Raw genomic sequence first — 19,734 nt, forward strand, 5'->3', positions numbered from 1 at the left:
TTTTTTTTTTTTTTTTTTTTTTTTTTTTTTTTTTTTTTTTTTTTTTTTTTGGTAGATGGACACAACACAATGCCTTTATTTTTATATGGTGCTGAGAATCGAACTCGGGTCCCGCCCGTGCTAGGTGAGCGCTCAACCGCTGAACCACAATCCCAGCTCTTGAATAGTTTTTAACTCAATACCATTTTTAATATCTACTCATTTTACTTTATGTCAGTCAAGCATGTGGTGCTAACTCTGCTGCAGAGAATCCCATAATATTTGTTTTTACCTCTAGTGAAAGCTCTAGATTTTTTCCAAATTTCTTTTTTTATTATTATTAAAGTTTTCTAATTCTTTTTTTAATTATTATTAGAGCTTTGTGATTATACATAGTAGTTAGATTCATCCCGACAAACTTACACATGCATGGAAATCTATTTCAGTTTGTAATCCCCTGCTTTTCCCTCCTGTCCTCTCTCCTACCTCTCCTTCTGCTATTCTACTAGACTTTTCAAATTCCATTACACAGACAATGCTGTGGTATATGTCCTTATGAATGAGTCTTTATGAACTATGTTAGTTACATATCATTACATAACATATCAGAGAAACTTAGTGGCTTAAACAACATAGTGTCTTAAATAATAAACATTTTTTATTTCAGAGTTTCTGTGAGGCAGGAATTTAGGAATGTCTTATTTGGGTGGTTTGACAGTGGTCAAGACATCAGCCAAGGCCGCAGTCATTTGAGAGTAGAATCTAATTCCAAGATGGCTCACTCATGTAGTCTGTTTCTCTTAGGCTATTTATTAGCAAGAGGCCTCAGTTTCTTCAGTTGGGCTTCTCAAGGGTCTGTCTTGTCTTCATGACATGGCAACTGGCATCCCCCAATAAACACAGCAAGAAAGAGCAAGAAGAAAGCCATTCATGACCAACATGTTCTCAGAAGCTGCATAACCTCATTTCTACCATATTATTTTTATTAGTAATCAGTAAGTCTAGCCCACACAAGAGACTCTACCCCTTCAAAGAATAGAGTCAAAGAATTTGTTGATATATTTGAAGATCATATGGATTTCACTGGAATTTAGCCCTAGGAGAAGGATCACTGTATTTAGGACATTATTTCCTATTGCTATTGTAAGAGATTACTACAAATGTAGTGGTTTAAAATAACACAAATTTATTATCTCACACAGTACTGAAAGTAAGAAGTCTAAAATGGTTTTCACTGAACTAAAATCAAGGTATCAGTAACACTTTGCTTTCTCCAGAGTATCTAAAGAAGAAGCATTTCCTTGCTTTGTTTCTTTTTTTTTTTTTTTTTTCCTTCTCCTCACCTTCTAGAAGCTGCTTGTTTTCCCCAGGTTAGGTCAGTTTCTCCATCTTCAGTACCAGCAGTGTACTGAATCTCTTTCTGAATCTGAACCTCTGCCTTTGTTGGTTACACATTCTTCCCTGACTGACCCTTCGGCCTCCTTCTTATAAAAACCTTGTGATAACATTGGGTCCACCCACATAATCCAGGGGAATCTGCCTAAAGGTTTAATCATATCTGCAAAGCCCCTTTAGCCATGAAGGTAATACATTCATAGGTTAGAGAGATTAGGATGTGGGCACCTTTGTAGGACCATTATTCTGTCTACCACAGGTATATGTACATAGTTCTTTATTTTATTTTAAAAAATTACTTTTTAAACAAGCTTTTATTATATATATATATATTTTTTTTTATATTTCACAGGGTTGGGGTTGTGGCTCAGAGGTAGAGCACTCGCCTAGCATGGACAAGGCCCTGGGTTCAATCCTCAGCACCACGTAAAAAAGATAAATTAATTAATTAAAGATATTATATCCGGGCTGGAGTTGTGGCTCAGTGGTAGAGTGCTTGCCTAACATGTGTGAGGCCCTGGGTTTGATTCTCAGCACCACATATAAATAAATGAATAAAATAAAGGTCCATCAACATCTAAAAAAATTATTTTTAAAATATTGTATCCAACTACAACTAAAAAATAAATATTAAAAAATATATTTCAGTGAGTGAGTGTTACTGGGGAGAGGAGGGAAAGTTCAGGTTTTCATTTACCAGATTTGTTTAAAGAATATAACAACCACTAATATGGTAAGCAGATAATAGTCAGTGAACGGTGTTAAAATATATTTTCTAGTATAACTTTTTAGATTCTTGCTTTTATCATCACTTATGTCAATGTATTAACTATTTTTGACAGAAAACTGAGACATGTTAAAGCAACATGTCCCTGCTAAGTTTCCCTTTGTATATTTTAGGCTTGTTACAATACCATTTCTCTAGGTACTCTATGCAAACCCCAAATCGCTTACACTTTCTAGTCACTTAGCTGCAGTGTTGTTCCAGTTCACATTTATGCCTTCACCTCCCTAATCCTGCCATAGTAAACTTCAACTAAATTAGATGATCCTCTGTTCTCTTACATATATGTCATTTTTCCAGTCTCTGAGCTTTGATCATGCTATTCCTTTTCCTGGAATACTACCCTCTCACATTTATTTCATTAAAATTGTGTCATCTCTCAAGTCTCTTATAAAATTGCTTTTACGTCCTGAATACTTCCTTCACTTTTTGTTGTTGTTGAAGGTTAAGACTCCTATAGCACTATAATTTGATGCTTTTGAACTGAAATCTGTCTTCAGATTGTAAGTAATTTCTATCTTAGACTGAGTCCCTGGTCAACCAGACCTTGAGACAGGCCCTAGTGTGGATACTTTCCATCAGAAATGATCCAAGGAATAGAAATATAAGTCTTGAAAGAATGAAGCAGGAAAAGGACAGCTAGTTCTTAAGTTGATCATTACTTTGGACAACAGTGGCTTGATCTGCCAGGACTTTCTGGAGAACCATATAGAATATACCTCAGAATTATCTACAGAAGGGAAAGAACTACATACTATATCCTTTTCCCCTTTGCTCAGTGATTGTTCCATTAAACATTCACTTTTTTAAGGTTGTATATTCATGAGTGTTGGGACCCCACACTGGGCGTGTTATCAAAGGTGCCCTAGGACAGAAAGCAAAGATACCTTGTGCTTCTGATGTACCATCAGCTTACATCTGATCATAAGCTATTTGATAACAAGGAACATATCATCTTATCTTTTACCTGTTTATTATTTTCCCAGGGCTTTTATAACAAAGTACTACAAACTGGTGGATTAAAACATGAGAAATTTATTCTCTTACAATCCTGGAGGATAAAAGTCCTTCTGGAAACTCTAGGAAAAAAATCCATTCCTTGCTTCTTTTCCTAGTTGTTTTTGGTTTTGTTTTTGTTTTTCTTCTCCTTGTTTTTGATAGCTTGCAGTTGCATTTTTCCAGTCTCTGCTTCAGTTGTTACATGGCATTCCCATTGTGTCTCTGTGTCTGTATATTCCCATTGTATTCTTATAGGGGGTATCAGTCATGGAATTTAGGGTCCAGTCCAATCAAATACATAAAAATAAGAGCATATATAAGAGTATTTAAAGAATATTATGCTACAGTCAAACAGATATTGAAGTTTGGGGGTTTGTATACCTTTTCTTTTTTTAAAAAGCTCAGTTGGATGTTTATGAAAATTTGTCATGTTCTTGACTACAAGGCAAAGCTTAATTTTTTTTTAATCCAAATAGTTGCAATTTTATAAAAAACAATCTCTTATCTATTAATCAATATATCTAACAATAAAAAGATTACTTAAAAAGCCTTATACACTTAGCAGTTGGGAAAGACTCATTTTTCAAATATCACCAAGATAAAGGAGGAAATCAAAAGATAAATTATGGGCTGTGATTGTGACTCAGTTGTAGATTGCTTGCCTAGCATTTGTGAGGCACTGAGTTCAATCCTCAGCACCACATAAAAGTAAATAAAGGTATTGTGTCTACAACTAAAATATACATACATTTTTTTAAAAAAGATAAATTATGAGTTATCCAAAAATTAGAGGAAAAAACTACACATTGAAACCTATGGAACCATCTGTAAGACTAGATGCAAAAGAAAAATTGATATTCTTAACATTTATTTATTTGTTTGTTTGTTTTTTAAAGAGAGAGAACTTTTTTTAATATTTATTTTTTAATTTTCGGTGGACACAACATCTTTATTTTTTTTATGTGGTGCTGAAGATCGAACCCAGCGCCCCGCGCATGCCAGGCGAGCATGCTACCGCTTGAGCCACATCCCAGCCCCAACATTTATTTATTAAGGAAGAAAATAAATGAATGTTAGTAAAGTAAGTGAATAAATGAATTAAATCCACTTTAACAAAAAAAAAGAACAAAATCAATAGAAAATAAGAGGTTATAATTAATAAAGAAATGAATAAAATAGAAAATAATATACTGGAAAAGATAAATAACACCAAAAGTTGATTTTTTTCCCCAAACATCTACAAAGTAGATAAAACCCTATAAAGTTTAAAGGAACACAAGAGAAAAAGAACATGAACGAGAAAAGAGATATCATCATATGAAGAATTTTTAAATGAAAAGGTATATACAACACTAAGACACACTTGTAAAGCTAGAGGAAATTAATAATTTACTGATGAACTATTAATAAGAGTGATACAAGATGAAGTAAACATGAAAATACTTAGCCACAGAAGACATTTTAAAATACATTAAAAAATCTTCTAAAAAGGTACCTTCTTATTTGAATAGCTTTCAAAAAATAGATATTCAGAATATTCCAGACCATATAAAAAGATGAGACACCTACCAACTCATTTTATGAACTTAGCATAAGCTTATTTTAAAACTTTATTTTTAAATGTTATAAAAATTAAAAATTGTATACTAGGTTTTTTAAATAAAAATTCTCTGTGAAATACTGAAATTTGGTAGATTATGTTAAAGATTAAAATATGAGCATGAAGGTTTATTTCAGGAATAGAGGGTGGACCAACATTAGAAAAACTTATAAAGGAATGCATCAACAAATTAAAAGAAATAAACTATCTGATTATACCAAAAAAAGTGCTGCAAAAATATTCAGAAGCCACTCTATTAAAGATGAAAGAAAAATGCCTAAATATGTTTAAAAAATGTTTACTAAAATCTTAGAGCAAGAATATTAAATGGTGGCCAGGCTCGGTGGCCCATGCCTGTAATCCCAGTGGCTGAGAAGGCTGAGGCAAGAGGATTGTGAGTTCAAAGACAGCCTCAGCAAAAGCAAGGAAGGCACTAAGCAACTCAGTGAGACCCTATCTCTAAATAAAATACAAAATAGGGCTGGGGATGTGGCTCAGTGGTTGAATACCTCTGAGTTCAATCCCTTGTACTCCCCACACACACACAAAAAAAAGAATATTAAATGGTGAGATATTAGATCATTCCTATTAAAATAAAGAATAAGATAGATAGTTTTTTCAGCATTATATTGAATTTCAAGCTAATAATAAGAAAAAGAAATGAGGTATAAATATTGGAAAAGTAGAGGCAAAGTATCTATACTTGTAGATTATAAGATTCTTAGAGTTCATATAATATTTTTAAGTGGCCAAGTAAGGGATTTGTATTAACTAAAATCAGTTTTTTTTCTGTACTACCAGGATTCAATCTTGTATGGTGGTGTTTATTTGTGGAGATTCAAACAAAAAAATAAAACCCAAAGGTCCAGGGATAAATTTGATCTTAAAGGCATAGAACTTTTTCTTGCCACAGCAGGAGAGGGACTAGAAAATCTTATTGAAAAACCTGAATTATTCATTCTTGATACAGGGTAAGAATTTCATAGAAATGGGTATCTCTCTCAAATTAATATAAATGAATTGTAGTTACAGTTCTAAATATATAGGAGAATTAAGCATATGATAGATAATACATTTCTGTTTAGTGGAAAAAAGAAATGTTTTAATAAGACAAACATCATTGGTTATCCATATGGAAGATAGTACAGTTAGACCACTATACTCATGTCATACATAAAAATAAAAATTCAGTGAGTTAAAGGTTTTAGTATAAAACCTGCTTCAAGGGGCTGGGGATGTGACTCAAGCGGAAGCACACTCGCCTGGCATTCGTGGGGCGCTGGGTTCGATCCTCAGCACCACATAAAAATAAAATAAAGATGTTGTGTCCACCGAAAACTAAAAAATAAATATTAAAAAAAAAAATCTCTCCTTTAAAATGATTCTTGAGAGGAGGCCAGATTGGAAAAGAAGTTATCATGACTGTAACACAGAAAGAACTATAATGGAAATGCTGTTCAGCTATCCTAAGATATCAGTTGGTTTATACGATCTCTTCAAATGTGTCTCCCTCCAGTCTTCCCCAGGCCTATGCCATACGAAATTACTTAGTTTCCTAATTCCAGCATCAACTATTGTTTTGCTTGATGCTTTTTCTGCTTGTAAGTTCTTTATCCCTCTGAGTGCCTGTCAAACTCCTACTTACTTTTCAAGTCTCAGTTCAAATATGTTCTTTGCCATGAAACTATCCCTGACACCTTATAAAACTTTTTTATTCCACTAATTGAACTGTCAAAATTATTTGTTTATGTGCCTTCTCTTCTAGACTGTTCAAAACAGACATAGACTGTCATAGTCCTCTTGGTACCTAATTCATAGTAAGAGTTAAGTACATTCTTGTTAAACAAATAAATGAATGTTGAATATTATGATTTCAGAAAAACATATGACTGTTTCTCATGATATAATTGTGAACAAAATAATGAACTCCAGTGTTAACAAAGTATTTATTAGTGGATTTATGATAAGCTATCTGCCTTTACTAGTCTAGAAAGTCAATATGAGTCTAGGGGAATATCCAGTGAAAACGTTAAGATTTTGTATTAAATTGAATCTGACAATGCATAATCAGTGACTTCAAAAAATAAATAAAAGATTTTAAAAAATTCTCTCTCTAAAAAAAAAAAAAAAAAAAAACCTGCTTCAAGCTAGTAAATCAATGAATCACATTTCCTACCTCTTTCTCCTAACACCCTATTAAAGTAATGGTAAAAAAAAAGAAAAATTGAAGTGTGAGCTTACGGTGCCAAAAGAATAAAAAGCAGACAAATTGAAATTTTAACAGACTTCTAGAAGATGAGGAAATAGAAAAAAATGATTATTGAAAAAAGGACCTTAAGACTTTAAGACTCTGGTTCTCTTTCCAACATAGTAGACTACCTCTTATTATTTAAAAGTAGAACACTAATTTTAGGAATTTCTCAATAACCTTTGAAATTATTTGGGTTGCCTTTGGATGTTTAAAGACCAGAATTGGGAATTTATACACTAGGCCAGGGTTTGGCAAACTGCTACCTATTTTTATATGTTAAGATTTATTGGCACACAGACATGCCCGTCCATTTATGTATCTTCTGGGCTGCTTTTGTGTGTTAGCTACAAAGTCAAGTCATTGTAACACAGCCATATGGCCCACAAAACCTTATAATGTTTATTCTCCACACTTACAAAAAATGTTTGCCAACCCCTGCTCCTGATAATTGTGATGGCTGTCTTGGAACCTGCCTATTTTTGGTATGGTCTTCAGTGTGTCCAACCAATATATGTAGTCATTTACAGAATGTAAGGAGAAGTAAAAGAAGAATGTAGCAGACAGGAGGCTAGTCAAATATATGGGGTCTTAGTAGAAAGAGTATGGAGGATAAAAACTTGTATTGTGTCAAATGAAAAGAATTAAAGTGAATGTGGTGTATTCTGCTTAGAATTTTTAAAAAATCTATTAATATTGATTTTTAATCTAACAAAGTTGTTAGATTTTCATATTTCTCAAAATTTGTTCCCTTTTTTCCTTTTCTAACATTTAGTTTTTCTTTTTCAAAATTTATTGTGCTTTATGGGACTTCAAGGATTATGATGAACAAAACTGGTAATAGACACTTTTTTCCTGATTCTTAACGAGAATACCTCTAACTTAATTCAGTATTAAGAAAGGTGTTTATTGCAGGTTTGGCAGCTTCCCCTCCTGTTTCTAGTTTATTAAGAATATTTTATAATGAATAGATTCTGGGGTTTTCTTTTTTCTTGTCTGGTGTGATGATTACGTAGGTTTTGAAAAATTAATGTATTTAGCAGTTCTGCATATTGAACCCACTGCCTCACACATGCTAGACAAGCACTCTACCATTTAACTAAATCCCAAGCTGTTTTAATTTTTTTTCTCTCTCTCTTAGGGACGGGTGGTAACTGGGGACTGAGCCCAAGGTTTCTCTTACCACTGAACTGCATCCTCAGCCCCATTTATCTTTTGAGACAGGGTCTCACTAAATTGCCCAGGCTGCCCTTGTGATCTTCTATTCTTAGCCTACTGAGTTGCTGGTATTGCAGGTGTATGCCACCACACCCAGCTTTATTTTCTAGACAGTATCTCCCTAAATTGCCTAAACTGACCTTGAATTTGTTTGTGTTCCTCCTGCCTCAGCCTCCTGGGTCACTGGGATTATAGACCTATAATACCACCACACCTGGTTTTTCTTTAATATTTTATTGCAGATAATGATACCAATGTTATCCTATAATTCTATTCTTGAAATAAACTCAACTTGATTCTGTTGTAGATTCTTTACTATGCACTGTGTAGCTTTTCTGATAATTTTGTTTAGAACCAAAATATTATTTTGAATCGGTGTTCATAAATTTTTATAATTTTTTCACATAATCTTTGACTTTTATATTATGGTTATATTGGCTTATGAAATGCATTGAAGAATAGTTGCTATTCTTCTATTCCTGAAAGAGTTTGGGATCAGAATGACTTGTTTCTTAAAAGTTTGGTGAAAGTGTCTAGAAGCCTCTGGATCTCATATTTTTGAGGTTGGGAGAAAGAAGGGAGAAAATGTTTAATCACTAAACTATTAAGATTTTCTGTTTCTTCTTGAATCAGTTTCTCCTCCTTAGAATTTTATTTGTTTTCTGTATGGGAGCTCCTTTCTCTTTCTAATCATATTTAGTCTTTAAAGAACCACCTTTTTTGCTCTTCATACTCTATAAAAGGGTATACACAATGAAAAGAAAGGCTTCTTCTCACAGTATCTTAGACATTCCTTCTAGGGGCAGCCCTGAATTTTAGTGTATTCTTTCAGTGGTTTTTTTTTTTGTTTTTTTTTTTTTTCTTGTGCAGTTCTTTCCTTTTTATTAGAGCAGGATAGATGCCATGTAAGTAAGACATTAGTGGTTGCACCCCATGCCCTTTTCTTTTTTGGCCATGCTGGGGAGCAAACCCAGGGCCCTTGTGCATGCTACACAAGTATTCTATCACTGAGCTACATCTCCAGCCCTCACCTCATATTTTTAATGCCAATGTATACTCTACTGTATGGATCGATATCCTATTTAAAAGTAAGGGTGCTTTTATACAAAATATAAACTTTCTCATATGAAGTACCCTAAAAGCCAAGTCTACTACTTCTAATCTAGTAACAGACATCCTCACTTCAGAGATCTTGAGTCTCTAAGGATTTTACATCCAATTAACAAATTAATTAAAATAATGTCCCTCACCACCATAACTGTGTCCTTGGAAAAGAGTATATGCCATTTAAATGTTTAAAAAAAAATACTATTTTCATAATTTAAGTATAGTGAAATGTTTCAGAATATTTAAATCTGGGGGCTAGAGCTCAGTGGTGGAGCATTTGCCTGACATGGGTGAGGCACTGGGTTCAATCCTCAGCACCAGATAAAAATAAAGTTATAAAAATATATATGTATTTAAAATATTTAAATCAGTTCCTGGGGCTAAGGCTGTAGCTCAGTGGTAGTATGTAAATTCGGTCCTACTAAGTTTTAGATATGAGGTGCCCCCCACAGAAGCCCACGTGTGAGTCAGTGCCAAAGGTATTTGACATCAGATCAATATTGGCATCAGATTCGCCATTTTAGGTCGGGAGCCATTTTATCGAGCGGCTCCAAAGTTTGGATTCTGAGGCAATGCTGCTTAACTTCCCATAAGAACATTTGCATGCTAAACCATCTACCCCACCCCAGCTTATGATGCAGTTCCTAAGCAGCTTACGAAATTCCTCTTGCAGGCTATAAAGCTGCTTTGTGAGTGCCAACCCGCTGCTGCTCTTGGAGGGACAGCCTTGTGTTGGTTTATCTCGTCCTATTGACAGTAAATCTCTTGTGTGAGATCCCTGTATGTGGCATGGTCTTTGGACTTTACGTGGACTCTGTGAGTGTCCTTTCAAAGGGGTTTAGAGGTAAAATGATTGGGTTATGAGAGCCTTGACCTAATCTGTTGGTAAGGATTAATTATAAGGTAACCATAAGCAGATAGAGTGTAGCTGGAGGAGGTGGGTGATTGGATGCATGTTGTTGGGGTTTATATTTTGTCCTTGTTGAGCAGAGCTTTCTCTGCTTTCTGATTATCATGATCTTAGCTGCTTTCTTTCACCATTCACTTCTGCCATGATATTCTGCCTCATCTCAAGGCCCCAAGGAATAGAGTTGGCTATCTGTGGACTAAGACCTCTGAAGTTGTGAGCCTCCAAATGAACTTTTTCTCCTCCAGTTGTTCTTGTCAAGTCTTTTGGCCACAGCAACAAAAAAGCTGACTAAAACATATCACTAGCATCAAAGAAACAAACAAAAAACTGTTCTATTTGCAACTTATCCCAATGGGCAGTATGAGGAATAGATGCATTTTTGCTTTTTCCTCATGACTCCTATTTTCGGTATTTATTATTTTAAAAGTCAGGATCTTTTCACAAGTATTTGAGACATCACCTTTATCATGTACCAAATTTGCATATTTACTTCTAGATTTTTAAATAGGTGTTCTAGTGGTTAATCTATTCATTTTGCATTTTACTTCTTCTTTAAAACTTTATTTTTAGGGCTGGGCATGTGGCTCAGTGGTAGAGTACTTACTTGCCTAGCATGTGCAAGGCCCCAGGTTCAATCCCTAGCATGGCAAACAAACAAACAAAAAAAAACCCTTTACTTTTAAATAACTTTGGACTTACAGAAGAGGTAGAAAAATAGCACAGAGTTTGTTCCTATATGCCCTTCACTTAGCTTTTTCTGATATTAACATCTTACATATTACTGTAATTTTCAAAACTGAGAAATTAACCCATTTGTACAATAAAGTTAGCTATATATACTACTTTAATTATAAAGGGTTTGTGCAGTATTTTAGTATATGGTAGGTTTATTCTGTTCTTTTTTTCATATTTCCCTATCTTTGCTAGTTTTAAGAATGGAGTATTAAATTTGTTAAATGTCTTTTTATCATCTTTGGTGTAATCATATAATACTTTTCTGTGCACAACTATTAATATGTCAAATGATACTGATTTTACAATACTAACAGCTTTATCCTTGAAATCTTATTAGATTTTCCATCGCTTCTGGGGTCAATTTTGACAAACTATATTTTTCTAGTAAATTATCTACTTTATTCAGGTTTTCAATTTTATTTTGCTTAGTTAAAAGTTAAAGGGGCTTTTATTACTTCTGGTTTCCTATCTTTGTGTTTTGTTGTATTCTTGTTTCATTACAACCTAAGTGCTGACAAGTATATCTTTGTTTTTGTTTTTTACTAAAATAAAATAGTAAAGCAGTTCCATTTTAAATATATTAAAAAGTTTTCCCAAACTTCTTAAATTAATTAGTAGTTGAGTCCTCCACATTTCATTGGGTATCTTTTGCCTGACACTTTTCTCCCTCCTTGCTTGCTTGCTTTTTTTTTTGTTTGTTTGTTTGTTTATTTTTTTTATGTGGTGCTGGGGATTGAACCCAGTGCCTCATGCATGCTAGGCAAGTGCTCTCCCTCTGAGCCACAACCCCAACCTGCTTACTTGCTTTTAATTTAGTACCACAAATATATTTTCAATTTATTTTTATTTTTTGGTACTGGGGATTGAACCCAGGGGTGCTTACCCACTGAGCCACATCCCTAGCCCATTTTTATATTTTATTTAGAAGCAGGGTCTTTATTTATATTTATTTATTTATTTATATATATATATATATACACACACACACACACACACACACACACACACACACACACCTTTTTTTTTATATCTTTATTTTATTTATTTATTTTTATGTGGTGCTAAGGTGCCCAGTGCCTCTCACATGCTAGGTGAGTGCTCTACTGCTGAGCCACAACCCCAGCACCGAGACAGGGTCTTGATGAGCTGCTTTGGACCTCACTGCTGATGCTGGCTTTGAACTTGCTGTCCTCCTGCCTCGGCCTCCAAACCACTGGGATTATAGGTGCACACTATTGTGCCCAGCTATTTATTTATTTATTGTTGTACTGGGAGATTGAATGCAGGAATACCATACCACTATTGAACTACATCCCCAGCCCTTTTTATTTATTTGAGACAAGATCTTGCTAAATTGTGGATACTAGCCTTGAACTTGTGATCCTCCTGCCTCAGCCTCCTGAGTTGCTGGGATTACAGGTATGTACCACCACACCACGCTTCTTGCTTTCTTAGGATGTACATAGACATTTGGATCAAAGTCTAGATTACAGTCTTTTTCCTTTCTTTTCCCCCACCCACACTTACAGGATGAGGGATCTCATTAGTAGACAACTTAACTGCAGAGAAATAAATTGAGATGTTTGCATGCTCTCAATAAAGTTAAAGATTAAGAGATTTTCCCCATTTCACAGAACATGGCTGCTATAATGTGTTGGCACAAGTTTTTTGTTTTGTTTTGTTTTGTTTGTTTGTTTTTTGAGGTACTCCCTAGTACCTCAAACCCACAGCCTCCCTCATGCTAGGTCAAGTACTCCACCACTGGGTCACTACCCTCATCCCCTAAATTAAAAAAAAAAAAAAAGTTGCCAAATGATTTGTAGCTAAGATATATTTGGCACGAATTCTTACAACTACATAAAAAGCATTCCAAAGTAAATTTATAATTTCACAAATTTTGTATAAAGCAGTTTGGGGTTAGGGTGAGATAGCTGCTACATTCTTGAAGGGACTATAACGTAGGATATTCCCCCATGAAGTATCTATGTTTTCTGTAAAATTAGATGAAGCATCATGCCTTCTGGAACAGAAAGAACTTTAATGACTGCGATTCTGGAGATGATCAAAATTTTAATTGTCCTTTTGAAGAGCTGAATTTTTTTTTCTCTAATAAAGAGCACTTTTAGTAATTTCTGCTTATCTTGCCTATTTGCTCTTATTGTGATTGTGTAAAGTTATGACCTGCCTCAACCTACCTGTGTGTACTTGTTTTTTCCCTTATTATTTTAATGTAAAATTGTCTGTAATGTTGTTTGAAATAAAGAATGTTAATGTTTACATTGTTAAAAGTTTTCAGATCTTTACCTCTGCCACAGTTTTTAATGTGCTGTATATTTCCAGACCTACTTATTAATAGTATAATGTTAAACAGAAAAATGAATGCACTTATGAATTTCTTCTTAATTTTTGAGATGTCTTCTCTGTCTTTAAGAAGCTGAATTACTTTTTTTATCTCTTGTTTCTCAGTAGGGCAAGGGAGTTTTTTTGTTTGTTTTTAACTAGATAAACATTAGGTCTTACTATAAGAAAATTAAGTGTGTATTTTTATATTATAACTTATATATTAACTTAGCACTTTTATTTTTCACCCTGCCATTTGTTACTTAATCCTAACAATGTCCCTATAAATTACATTAAAGCAGGTGGTAAATATCTATTTACAAATCAAAATGAATTTAAATAAAAGGTCAAAGGCTTTTCATTGACCTTGCCTGAAATTGAGACCCAAGTCTTCAGATACAAGTCTAGTGCTCATTTTTTGAAAACCATAAAGACTTTTGCAGATGATTCCTACCCACCAGGCGTTCCCTTCCTCCTCAGGTGCCATCAGGTTGTTACCAGGGTTATCAGTGACTCTGACCATTGTAGAACTCTCTAGATCCAAGTGTTTTGACTTGTTATAGAACCTCAGTATTGTTGTGACTAACCAATGCCATAACCTGTCTGCCTTATCCTAAATAATGAATTTTCTTTTTCAGAATCATTTTTTTATGTCAAGATCTTTAAACCTTGTAAAGATCTTTTAACAATCAGATAATTAAGACAGCAGGAATTTATTCCAAAATGAGTTTGACATTAAACTCTTGAGGAGCAGGTGGTACTGTGAATTAAATCTAGGGGCTACAGCCTCAGTCCCCTCCCCTTTTTAAGACAGTGACTCACTAAATGCCCAGGCAGGCTATCCTCAATCTTGGAATCCTCCTGCCTTAGCCTCCTCAGTAGTGGGATTATAGGCACATGCCACCAAGCTGGGTGACATTAAACCTTTTCAAACGAGGAACTGGTGTCCTAAATCTTACTTGGTTAATCCTAAAATAATTCCTAGCATTCTATAATTCTTCACATCAAGGATCTCTATTACCTGGCTGTCTTTTCTATCTTCCTAGTCTCCCTCTTCTTTCACAGTCATATACTAACAGTCATACTGTGCTTCACTTCTCTTGGGCAGTCTATTACTAAGATCATCCATTTTCTTTGTCTTTTAGCCTCAGTTTGAGTACAGTGGGCCCCAAGATCACATATGCCGTAGGATAGCCTATTACCTTCATTCTTTTGAGTAAATTTAATATAAATTTATATTAGAAATTCTTATGTATCATCTTCCTATCAAAAAGATTTAAAGTCTCAATCTAATGCTTTCTTTTATAACCATTTTATAAATGACTGTGTTTAATGAGATCTTAAGAGAACCTCAAAACTACTTCACCAAGGGTGATGTTTATGACTAGCCTTTTTTTTTTTGAATGAAAGTGATAGAATGGAGTATATGATCTCATTAATTCATTCTGGCTCTAAAAATCTGTTACAAACAAAATCCAAAAATTAGCACTACTAATATAAATAAATCTCTTATCAGTGATTACGAACATTATTAAAAGTTCTTTCTTCTATTTTAATCCCATTTGTCTTCAGTTAAGACCCAGTGTTTCATCCTCCTAGAAAGATGCTACTGCTTGAACTACATTGTTTTGAGATCAAACCAGAACATTAACAATTCTTCTTTTACATGTCTCGAGAGTTTTATTTCTTTTATCCCTTTCTTTAAAAACACGCAGCCACTATATTTTTAGTAGTGAATTTCAAAATCCTTTTTAACCTTATAGGTCCAAGGGTAGCCAAGGATGGCTGCAGCTTCATATGATCAGTTGTTAAAGCAAGTTGAGGCACTGAAGATGGAGAACTCAAATCTTCGACAAGAGCTAGAAGATAATTCCAATCATCTTACAAAACTGGAAACTGAGGCATCTAATATGAAGGTATCAAGACTGTGACTTTTAATTTTAGTTTATCCCTTTTTATTCAATATTCTCTCTTGTAGACTTGATGATAGGTAAGATACTTACCCCAAAAATGTATTTTAAGGTAAGCAATAATATGTAAACTCCTGTAAAATCTGACACTTATACTTTTAAATAAGATATACTGAATTCTTGGAATGAATCATATAATGTAGCTAAAAGAGACTAGTTAGTTCTTAGTTATTTTTAAACTTAAAAATAAGAGACCAACTTCATCATCATTACAGTGAAGCAAGGTTTTCTGTGTAGTTCATAAAAACTAGCCTCACGATTTTAGAATTTATCTCAAATATGAAAAAAACTCTTCCTTCTCTACTTCCTCAGATCTTGTCAGCTCTTAAGTGCTGCAGTGATAGATGATCAGGATGCCCTAGTGGAAAGAGCCATTAACTGAAAGTTAGTACCTGTTGCTATTCCTGACTTTGCCACAAACTGAGCTATATAACCTCTGGTTACCCTTAAGGACTTAAATTGTCTTATTTGGAAAGTATAGGCATCATACAAGCATAGGTGATTTCCATGGCACCTTCAAACATTGAAAAACTGAAAACCTCCAGAAAATGTTATATAAAGTATGCAGACTGTAATGAGGAAAACATTTTAATTTTAAAATAATCAAGGTTAAAACATTTTAATTTCTAGTTACTCAGGTAGAATCTCTTCTTACTGAATTTAATAACTTTATAGAATTGGAGATTATTAATCTTTTTTTTTTAATTAAATTCTTCTTTCTTTAATTTTTTTTTTTAATTCTTCCTTCTTTGTGTTGTTTCTGCTGCTTGGCTATTTTAACATCTGAATTCCTGATTATTCTTCCTGTCTGCTCACTACTTTTATTCCTTACTCATTTCTAAGCCTATCCAGTACTTTTTCTACATACTTCAAAGTCTCCTTTGTTCTGTAGGCTTTTGTGTATCACTGAAGTAACTATTCTTGCTCCTCTTTTACCTTTTGTATTCAATATCATAACAGTTCAATCTGTTGCTTTTGCATACTGTTCTTCCTGTCTACCTATCTTTCTATTGATTTTCTTCTATTCTAATTGCCTATTTATATGGTAAAACTTCCCAACAATGACAGATCTCTAAAATATCTACTTTGCTTCTGTCCTTTTGGAAATGGATAGACTATAAACAAACATTTTTTTTTCCTTACCACAAATTATGTATCAGTCACTTTAAAAACACCCTTACCTAATAGGATAAAAGAGCTATTTGGTATCTTAATCCTGATCAACACAGTGCAGAGTTTTAAAGATACAGAATTTCATCTACCTCAGTGTGGTATATTTTGCAGAGAACTCCAAGCCGACCTAGATGGATGGTAAATAATCTGTTTTTTAAAGTTTTTAACTACTTCAGCAAACAGAATTTATTTTTGGTCTTAGATTAAATATCCAAAACTGCCAAAAAGAAAGTGGGGAATGGGGAATGAAGGGAAACATTTTAACCTACCCTTAGGTCTATCTCCATGCTAAAATGGAAAGTCTCAGAGAGTGGCAATACAACAAGTCACACTCTTAAATTTCTATGGTGAAATATCATGTTGACCAGTTATCCCTGTGGTATCAAGCACTTGAAACAATGTCTGAATGCAGCCATGAGTTGATTCAAGCCTCTGCAGACATTCTTGCAAATCTATCCATATGTTTCATTAGGATTAGACATCTGGTATCAACAATTACCACTTTTACAGTGAAATTATTTATGCAGTAAATATGACCTATTTATTTGTCTTAGAGGTATTGATACGCACAGGGCTTTGCCTGTGCTAGGCAAGTACTTTACCACTGAGCCACATCCCAATTTGTAAAAAGGTACTTTGTAGTTGGGTTAAATTTAGTGAAACACAATGGTTATTCCCCTCCTCCACACAAAAAAAAAATGCTTATTATACTTTGTAATACATTATATAACATTGAATCATGTTTTCTGATCATTATTAGCCTATTTACTACAAACCAAGGCAGAGTATGTCTCTTCCAAGCAGGTGACCTGAGTCTAAAATTTATGCAGTAGTACCATCTGGTGGCAAAAGAGGTTATTGCCTTGCTGCTGATTACAAAACATTTATACAAACTATAAATGTTTTCATTGAGTGTGTGTGTGTCATCCAGGGGAATATTTGGGGAAATGAGAGCACTGACTATATATTTGAAGATATTAACAAGTGGTTGTTTTTTAGGCATAATGTTGGCATCATGACTGCTAGGAAAGGTCCCCATTTAAATATACATTGAAATATTTACAAATATTTCAAGTATGATGTCTAAGATTCATTTTCAAAATAAATCTGGTGTGGAGAGGTAGAAATGGAAAAGGTTTGGTGTGGGAATAGATGAAACAAGATTGACCATGAATCAGTGATTATTGGAATGAGTTGTGAAGTTACATAGGGGTTTGTTATAATATTTTATATACTTATGAATGTGCTTAAAATTCTCTGTAATAGAAATATAATAAATCAACACAAATTGCATAGGATTTCAATGACCTGGAATCAGATACATGCAAATTTTTAATTACATTTTTTTAAAGAAAAATTATTTGCTATATTCTTCTTTTGGGGGGGTGAGGGTTACCAGGGATTGAGCTCAGGGGCACTCGACCACTGAGCCACATCCCCAGCCCTATTTTGTATTTTATTTAGAGTACAGAGTGTCACTGAGTGGCTAAGCACCTCACTGTTCCTCAGACTGGCTTTGAACTCGTGATCCTCCTGCCTCAGCCTCCTGAGCCTCTGGGATTACAGGCATTCACTACCACACCTGGTCTATATTCTTCTTTTGAATTGAGATCTTGTTATGATGCCCAGACTGGGCTCGAGTGATCCTCCTGCCTCAGCTTCCAAAAAAGCTGGGGCTACAGACATGAATCTCTGCATCCTGTATACTTCAGGACTAGAACTCAATTTGATTTAAAAATTTTTAAGCATAACAACAGGGTAATTATGGTCATGTAGAGATGTGAAGCATTTAAACTGAGAGATGGCACAATATTAGAATTGTCTAATTGTAAGCAAATTATTAATGAAGTATTTGCATCTTTGTTGTGTTTTCACAAAACAATATATTTGTAAATTGCTATATAAAGTGTAAAACAGTATACATATGAAGTGTCTTTTCAGAGATCAAAAAATATGAAGTGTACTTACAGAACAAAACCTATAGCTATGATATACTTGGAAACAGAATTGGATCAAGTAGCATCTTCCCTGAAATGATATAGTTGCTCATTGATAAATGGTATTACTAATCAGACCACAGCATATTTTGTTTGAAATGATTAATTCTGCAACATTTCTAAAAGCTTAAAATATTTTTAAAATGAGTATATAATCTTATTAACTAATTTTTAAACTATTTTTCAGAATTTATAAATTCAAATAACTATATCCTTCTTCAAAATTACATGTATTTTTATTTTTTTTCAAAGAACGTTTATTTTATTCGTTTCTAATTTCTTCATGATGGGTTGATTACTTTGATACCCAAAAATGTTATATCAACTTAGTTACCCCGGTAGTGTATGATGTTACTCTATTTTAATTTTTGTGGGTCTCTTCACATACACCACATTTTAAAAGCTACCATTTCTCAAATCTTTTTCAAACATTGTGTTTGGAATTGCTATATAGTTGCCACATTTCTTCTTTTTTTAATCTATATATTTACTTTTTATTGAATTTGTTAATGTTACATAGTGTTTGCACTGCCCAACCATACCTATGTTTTCTTCTAAAAATTCTTGGAAATTGAGAACCTCTTCAAGATTGTATGCAGTATGCAACCTCAGACAATCTTACTAGAAAACTCTGGATGAAATATAAAAACCATGCTTGAGCCCGATCAAGATGATCTGAGATTATTGGTGATTGTCTTCTACAGAGATGTTGATTCTGGGTACAGAGGGATGTTTATCATTGGCACAAGCAGAAAGACTCGGCTAGGGGTAAAATATAAAAACTGTTGGAGATCTTGGTAAACATGATGGCAAGATATGCAGTGTTGGCACTCAGAGGAGCTACAAACACATGGTTGATTCTTACTGTAGGACGTTGGCTGAGTCTACTTGTAATGAAGGAGGCTGGGGATAGACTAGGAAGGAGGAATGCTAGGAGGCAAGGTCTTGCTGAAAGGAAAGACATTACTTTACACAACGGGTCCCCGCAAGACATTTGACAGATTTTGAACTTTGTGGTATAGGAAATTAAAGACCAAACATCTAAAATAATAAAAGCAAACCCAGAGATGAACCATATGTTCACGTTAATAGTCAAGGATTTTTAACATAAGTATTGTGTCTTTGTTGGGGGAGGAGAAAGAAAGAAAAATGGACAAAATGGCTAAAAATGGAAAACTTTGTTGTGGGTTGGTTTTTTGTTTGTTTTGTACCAGGGATTGAACTTGGGGCACTTTTCCACTGAGCACATCCCAAGACTTTTTTTTTTTTTTTTTTTTTA

The 19,734-nt window shown here is 34.0% G+C and overlaps 1 protein-coding gene and 1 long non-coding RNA gene across 14 annotated transcripts in view; one reads left to right on the forward strand and one right to left on the reverse strand.

The window, feature by feature from the left end:
• Positions 1-18,041, reverse strand: part of LOC125619091 — a 19,752-nt gene extending 1,711 nt beyond the window's left edge. Inside the window, exon 1 of the long non-coding RNA XR_007350583.1 lies at positions 17,882-18,041. This is a non-coding gene — a long non-coding RNA (uncharacterized LOC125619091). The remainder of the gene's footprint in view (positions 1-17,881) is intronic.
• The window catches only part of Apc (APC regulator of WNT signaling pathway), a 120,630-nt gene that overhangs the window by 40,891 nt on the left and 60,005 nt on the right, over positions 1-19,734 (forward strand). For 5 of the 13 annotated variants that reach the window (XM_048811584.1, XM_015484327.2, XM_048811590.1 and 2 more), the window contains exon 2: positions 15,079-15,231. The exons of 7 other annotated variants lie outside the window; for them this stretch is intronic. In XM_048811584.1, coding sequence (XP_048667541.1) covers positions 15,097-15,231 — 135 coding nt within the window. In that variant the 5' untranslated portion in view covers positions 15,079-15,096. Of the gene's footprint in view, positions 1-15,078; positions 15,232-19,734 lie in introns of those variants that run through there. One more of the 13 variants, XM_048811588.1, reaches the window with a different exon arrangement.

Source organism: Marmota marmota, unplaced genomic scaffold (assembly GCF_001458135.2).
Source record: "Marmota marmota marmota unplaced genomic scaffold, marMar, whole genome shotgun sequence".
Lineage (NCBI taxonomy): Eukaryota > Metazoa > Chordata > Mammalia > Rodentia > Sciuridae > Marmota > Marmota marmota.